The sequence below is a fragment of the Myxine glutinosa genome, chromosome 6 (assembly GCF_964187855.1).
Source record: "Myxine glutinosa chromosome 6, kmMyxGlut1.1, whole genome shotgun sequence".
Classification (NCBI taxonomy): Eukaryota; Metazoa; Chordata; class Myxini; order Myxiniformes; family Myxinidae; genus Myxine; species Myxine glutinosa.
Genome location: NC_136266.1, coordinates 85,244,842 through 85,252,072, shown reverse-complemented (window position 1 = coordinate 85,252,072; position 7,231 = coordinate 85,244,842). Strand labels below are relative to the sequence as shown.

The 7,231-nt window shown below is 44.2% G+C and overlaps 1 protein-coding gene across 1 annotated transcript in view; it reads left to right on the top strand.

The window, feature by feature from the left end:
- LOC137430032 (ephrin type-A receptor 3) overlaps window positions 1-7,231 on the top strand; it is a 493,848-nt gene that overhangs the window by 398,062 nt on the left and 88,555 nt on the right. Inside the window, exon 12 of the mRNA XM_078780089.1 lies at window positions 6,453-6,508. Coding sequence (XP_078636215.1) covers window positions 6,453-6,508 — 56 coding nt within the window. The remainder of the gene's footprint in view (window positions 1-6,452; window positions 6,509-7,231) is intronic.

The following is a 7,231-nucleotide window of genomic DNA, read 5'->3' as shown; positions in this document are numbered from 1 at the left end:
GTGAAATACTCAATTTACATCACTTGTGAACTTTGTAACCCACATCATTCTTACATTGAAGAGAAGTCAGGAGCATCTGTTTTTTACCATCTCTCCTTCAGTCTGGCTGTCTCTGGTCTCTCAGTCCTCAGACGTTTCTGAGCACCTCCAGGATGCACATGGTCCTCAAGGAACCCTCGCCTTGTTAAACTAACAAAAACAAGACTTTTCACCCACCTCCACTCTTTTGGCCCCCTTTTTCCCCATTCGGGGAAATATCTTCCAAAGATGGTCCAATCATGCTCCTTCATCCAGAGATTCAAATAAGCAGTACTTCCACCATTGCATGTCATCCCTCAACCCCACCTGTGATTTTCTTTTCTACCCCTATTAACCCTATCTAAACCAATCCTCTTCCAGGTTACTGTGTTCTCTCTCTTTTTCCTTTTAGTTGATTGCCTTTGTTGTGTCTAACTGTAGTCCCATTGCTCCACTCTCAGTATGTTATTCTCTGTCTCCTCACTCTTCCATGAGCCTATGCTTACAAAACAGTAAGTCCTTACTTCTGGAGTAGGTAATGACAAACTTTCCACCGAACCTCTCTTGTTAATCCTCTGCCCAACGTGGCTGCTCTGACCATTATCTTTTCCAACCCCCATATTTATCTTGCTATTGTGAGGGAAGAACCTCAACACTGCAGAATCTGGCCATTCACACATGCCAACTGGCATGCGCTTACATTTGCTAGCTCACAAAAGGAATGGGCTGCCATTTCTATAGCATCTGATTCCACCTGGGAATACTTCATAAAAGTCTATTCTCTCTCTCATGTATCAGTTTATGCCATCCCATCTGCAGTGGCGAGCGTATTATTCCTCTTGGCTCTGGGTCACTGAATCCTGAGGCGAGGCAGTTGCAGTCAATGCTAAGGTAGGCTAAGCTAATAACTAACTTATAAATGAGGGGATTACGAGGGGATCTGATAGAGATTTATGTTTTTACCTCTGTGTGTCTGTCTGTTTGTCTCTTTGTCTGTCTGTTTGTCTCTTTGTCTGTTTGTCTGTCTGTTTGCCTGTGAACAAGATATCTCAAAAAGTTGTGTATGGATTCGGACGAAATTTGGCGGAGAGGTAGCGTATGTGAGGAGGACGAAATGATTAGATTTTGGTGAAGACCCGGATCCAGATCCGGATCCAGCTAGTAGAATTTTCTACATTGGAAATTACATTATAAACAATTACATTAGAAAAATAGGACAAATTTCTCACACTCTTACTATGTCTCTCCGAAAGAACCGACTGGAAAACCCTCCCATCTACTTTCTCAACAATCCTCTCCAATAAGTTCTGTCGCTCAAGCTTTTGGGTCTCACTATCTGCCATGATATTTCCTGGGAAAACCACATTTCCAAGCTGGCCTGCAAAGCCAGTCGCCGACTGGGCATCCTCCGTCGTGCGAAGTCCTTCCTTGGCACACCCGAACACACCCACCACATACAAGGCTTTCATCCGCAGCTCAATGGAATACTGTTCCCCCTTCTGGGCTGGTGCTCCTCCCTCACACCTAGCTCGGCTTCACGTTGTTGAAACCAAAGCTTTCAGAATCATTGGAATCTCCTGCGATGAAGCTAACTCCGAGAGCCTTTCACTCACTCACCGCAGGCAGGTTGGTGGTCTTTCTGTCTTCTACCGACTCCTCTTCGGCCTTGCTCCCCCAGCTCTCTCTGTGCTCTGTTCCCCAAATATTCCTGCAGGTCGCACAAGATCTGCCAGCAACCCTCTTATGGTTAAACTGCCAAAATCTCGGCTCTCTGCTCACCTTCACTCTTTCATTCCCCTTTTTTCCCGCCTCTGGAACAAACTCCCTCACTCCCTTCAATCCCACTCCTCCCTCCAGGTCTTTAAAACAACTGTTCACCACCATCTCTTATCTTCCCCCATCCAAAACCTTGATCTTTTCTACCCCCGCTAATTCACCCCAGATACACTTTTTTGAAATTCCAACTACTTTCCTGGAAGACCTTGCATTGTTCATATGTTTTATACCTCTCCCACCTCCCCCAAAGCCCTCCCCCTCCCACAGATCTCTCGATGTCCCTGCTCTCAAATGTTGTGTTTGTGTCCTTCCCCCTCCCTCCTCATATTGTCTACCGCTCCCCTTATTTTGTGTTTTATGTGTCGGTTTGACTTTTTGTGTGATTAATGTTAGCTCTTTCATGAGCCTCGATCTTGTATACAAAAAAGAAGAAGAAAAAAAAGTGATTCTTCACCATTGGGAGATCGGGCTAAAACTGACAAATAGCAGGATATCGCAAAAAGTTATGGACGGATTTGGACGAAATTTGTCTGAGAGGTAGTGTATGTGAGAAGGACAAAATGATTGGATTTTGGTGAAGATCCGGATCCGGCTAGTAGAATTTTCGTTGTGATTCTTCACCATTGGGAGATCGGGCTAAAACTGGCATATAGCAGGATATTTCAAAAACTTATGGACGGATTTGGACGAAACTTGGTGGACAGGTTGGGTGTGACAGGGACTAATCGATTCGATTTTGGTGAAGATCTGAATATGGATTCGGATACAAGAGTTATTTAATTTTTAAGTGATTCTTCACCATTGGGAGATCGGGGTAAAAGTGATATAACATGATATTTGAAAAAGTTACGGACAAGTTATGACTAAACTTGGTGGATGAGTTGGTTAGGTGACAAGAACAAGCAATTAGATTTTGGCTCAGGTCCGAATCCAGATCCGGCCTATCAGTGGGATACAAAACATAAACTCTTCAGCCTGGCGAAGGTATGCGCTTTACCGAGTGCCATGTTATAGTTTCTAACATTGTCATTCCTCTTTTGAAACACATTAATTTATGAGCTTCAGTTTGGTTTCTGTGCCGTTTACTCAACTTGAATCATGCTGCTGCTTCTCTGTCATGAATGACTGGACAGATTTAATCTTCACCAAGGGATCTCGATGTCTTCCTGGACATAAATCGACAGCCAACACAGTTCGACTCTGCTTGCTAAGAGCACTGCCTGCAGCCTCCAATGCCGCATTCATACCTGGCTTTACGATTCTTGCACTTGCGCAGTTAACATATTGCTAACAACTGAACAAGCTCCTTTCCATGGGGTGGCTTTAGTGGCTCAAGGCAGTTTTGAACCCAGTATTACTCCTCGATTTCATAGACCACCTCTCCAACACTCTGAAAAATCCTAACTTTCCTTTTGTAGTGAACTCCACATTGTGTCCTGTGGTATTCCATTTCAACGACAGGTAGACATCCCTCTACATGGATGTTGATTTGATGATAGTCTGATCGATGGAACTGACCCCAACAGGTCTCAGCATAATTGGCATCTCACACAACGAGGCCAAAGCACAAGGTCCGCTGCTCTTCCGTCACAGACAGGTCGTTTACCTCTATTTTTTTACTGCCTCGACTCAGGTCTGGCTCCTTCTGCTCTCTCAGCCATCAAACCTTGTCTAGCCATTCCAGGATATACAGGTTTGTCCAGGAAGACTCACAAAATCCATTCCTGGTTAAACTCACAAAATCCAGTGTAACCGCACATCATTCATTTGTTCCTCTTTCCTCGCTTTTCTGGAACTGCCTTCCTAAACCCATTCAATTGTAGCATTCCCTCTGGAATGTCGATCACACAGTGCACCACCATCCCATGTTGTTTTCCAACCTCATTAACCCCACCTAACACAACCCCTCTTATCTGCATGTGTACTGTGTTGCCTTCCGCCTCTCTCTCTCCCCCCCCCCCCCTCCTCTTCTCCTGTTTGCTCATTTCATGCCTGTTGTGTCCACCTGTTGCCCCACTGCTTGTTGCCTTTTACCATCTGTTATCTCGCTCGTCCAACGACTTGTATCTTGTACTTAAAAACACTTGCAATATGCCTTTGATTCCATGCTTGCTGATGAAACCACATATCGTGGTTAATGAAACAAAAAGGACTTTGTGAAATGAGAATGGCACCATGACAAAAGGCAAAGCGTGTGCCTAAAAAGCCCAAGTTAAACCGGTACTTCACACGCCTTTGAGTTTTAAAACGATTGGCATGCGCCATCTTGCTGAGAGCTTTTTATTCAATGGCTTTTTCCATTGAAATTCTGCTTTAATTCCGTTCACGCTGCTTGACCGTACTATTAAAAGCGCAATGTTCAAACTGCAGTAGTCTAACGACAGCACTCAGGCTGCAATATTTAAAGTGCAGCAGTCCAACCGCACCAGTACCTTGAACCTAGATGCCATGCTAACAAGTCGCCACGACTTATTAATCTTCCTATAAACAAGGGTGCCACAAAGGAGACTTGGGCACAGGAGGCTCATATTAACCTGTGCCATATTTACACCCCGGGACTCTCACCTACTGCACTTGGTGCTAATTATATCACTAAGTACAAGCAGAATATTTGGCTCGAGTACCGACACACAAGGGTTTGATCTTTTCGAACGATACCTTGGGATCTTTACCATACACAACCTGAAAAAGGTCTGGCTGTGTCCTCTTCTGAAGGGCAGTATGCTCCAAGCGATGCATCAGAGTGGCAGGTTTTAGATAGGTCCAACTCTGTCTGGGATGGCCTCCAGACGAGACAGCACACAGGTGAGCATGCGACCTACTGAGATGTCCTGCTGCTCCTGTACCCGAATATGGTTGGACATCTTATTCGTCATTCAGTTTCACTTCTCTCAATTTTAAACCCCCATATTTCTGGCTCAAGGTTGTAAGAGCGGAACTTGCACTGGGACAAATTAGGACTATGATGTTGGAAAGACTGGGTCTGACACCTCATTGGGAAATAATGCTCATTTTTCCTTCTCCATCATGGGAACTGTTTGTTGCGAAGTGATTGGTTATTATATGATCAGATTATTATTGTCATCTGTCAATTGTGATCCCGTTTTGCAATTGTGATTTGATGGGGCCGATTATTGGCTGATGTGATAGTCTAGAGGTTGCGGACTCACCATTGACCTACCTGGTGTGGGTTCGATTCCCGTACCTGAACATAAACTGTCGCCTCGGTGATTCGCAAGCATCGCATCGCCAAGTGTATTGTCCTTCTGGGCTATCATGTTAAGCGGGGAGTACCACCTGCTATCATTCTCAGGTCACCATTAAATATCCCAATTGAAGCCTTTCGCAGGAGTAGGCCACTGTGTGCCAATACCCTGATTAATTTAAAATTCCTTCCCTGACTTCATCGAGCAAAGGGAATAGCACATCACAATGATTCCTTGGTTAGATGAAGATCTGCTAAGCTATGAAGAGCAGCTGATGGAGGCCATGGGGCTTTTTAACGTGATAAAGGAGGTGATTGCAATGGTATCTGATATAACGTTTTAAGATAATGAATGGTATCGATAAAATAGAAGCAGAAAGTTTTTTTTTTTTTACCACGATGAACAGTGACAGGATTAGGGAGGCCTAACTTGAGAGTGAAAAAGAGGAGAGTTATTACAGGAGCGAGGGAGAGGTTTTCACACTCTGCCGTTAATGCACTGAATAGTATTCCTCGGAGGCTGGTCGTGGCAGGATTGTTATAAAGGGATTTAAAATACAATTGGATCGGTACCTATAAGAAATAGAAATAAATAGGTGAAGAGATGTTGGCAGAAATAAGAGGCAAATTTGGATAACATGAGTGTGATCTGTGGGTGATGTGTTCATGTAATGCTGATGACATATTTGATACATTCCTATTCTTGTAGATCTTATAGTTTGTGGGTCTTTCCAAGTGTGAATGTGTTGTTTAGGCTCTGTAGGTGTTCATTCAACACCCAAACAAATTCCCACCCTTGTCCCATCCCCTTGCACCACATCATGTTGTAAAGTTTTGTATCTTGTATATTAAATACATCCTTACTCTTGTGCTCCCCTCACTATTTTTCTCCATTCCCACCCAATCCTCCCTCCATCACAATCCCCTTTTACCTGCCCCCTTACACTCCACCAACACCACGTGATCCACACGTTCGAGAGCAATCATTGAGTATATCAAGACTGCTGGAGGGGATTTTAGGCCTGTCGAGATTGGGTGAATGGCTTTTTTCCTTAGCATGGTGCAATTGTGTGTAATCCAGTGTATTACTTCACGTGAGGCTGCTTTCGGAGCACTCGTGCTTTGGAACAGGTACGGACACTGGACTGGATCCATTATTGCGTAGAGCATTTCTATGGAAGAGGATGATTGTTGTACACTATTTCAGAAAGTAATCATATGTTGCAAAGTTTGAGTCAAGAACAAGAATTCGAGTGGAATTGGGAAATGCACAAAGTACTTGAACAGCGATGTCGTTTTATTTGCCATTATGTTTCCCGCAACAGGGTTTGAATTTCAGTCACAAAAAGCATGACGTGCATATATTGCCTTGCGAGACGTTTGTTATAAATGCATTTCAGCGTTACTCCTGCATTCACGGTCATTCATGATTGTAACCTTTTGTTTTTGCAAGGTATTGTGGGTACAGCAAAGCAAAACAGAACTGTGACGAAGAAAAGCAATACCATGGTGAGTGGACCACTTATGGTTGAGCCTTGCTGTTAGTCGCACCACCATTGTGCTTTTACGATATATATATATATATATACATACACACACACATATATATGTATGTGTCAAATTTATTTACAATTCCATGTAGGCTGGCAAGCTTGGAATCGGGGCTAGCAGCCATTGCGCAAGATAGAGGGAGCCAATCCTGTGGGTATCTACTGGAGATAGAGAGAGCCAATCGATCAGATATTTTGAGCAACAGTGGTAGAGATAGCTGGAACAAATTGACTGGATCGAATGGGCTGGAGCAAGCTGAAGCCAATACACAGGATATCCTCCAGCCCTCGGTGGAAATGAAAGGATGGAAGTTGGGACCCTGGCCTGCTGGGACGAATCTGTGGGGCAGCTGGGACGTGCTTCCTCTCAGTCCGCAGCTATTTAATGAATCATTGATCAGCTTCCTTTTTTTTTTTTCTTGGCTGCCCTGTTTGCGGTGGATGGATGGTGCATTCCCCAAATAAATACTCCGGTGCAGGCAGCCGTTAGCGGAAGCATCTGGCCATGAAGTCCGACAGGCCGGGGTGAACTGCAAAGTTCAGGAGACAGAAATAGCTAAATGGCTGCCTTCCACGTGCTTTTTGAAATGTTACCTATTTTGATCACTTAACGTGAGAGTAAGGTCGCCAGACTCACACCAGATTGTATTGCAGGCCAAATGTAACCCTTCTCCTTCACTTT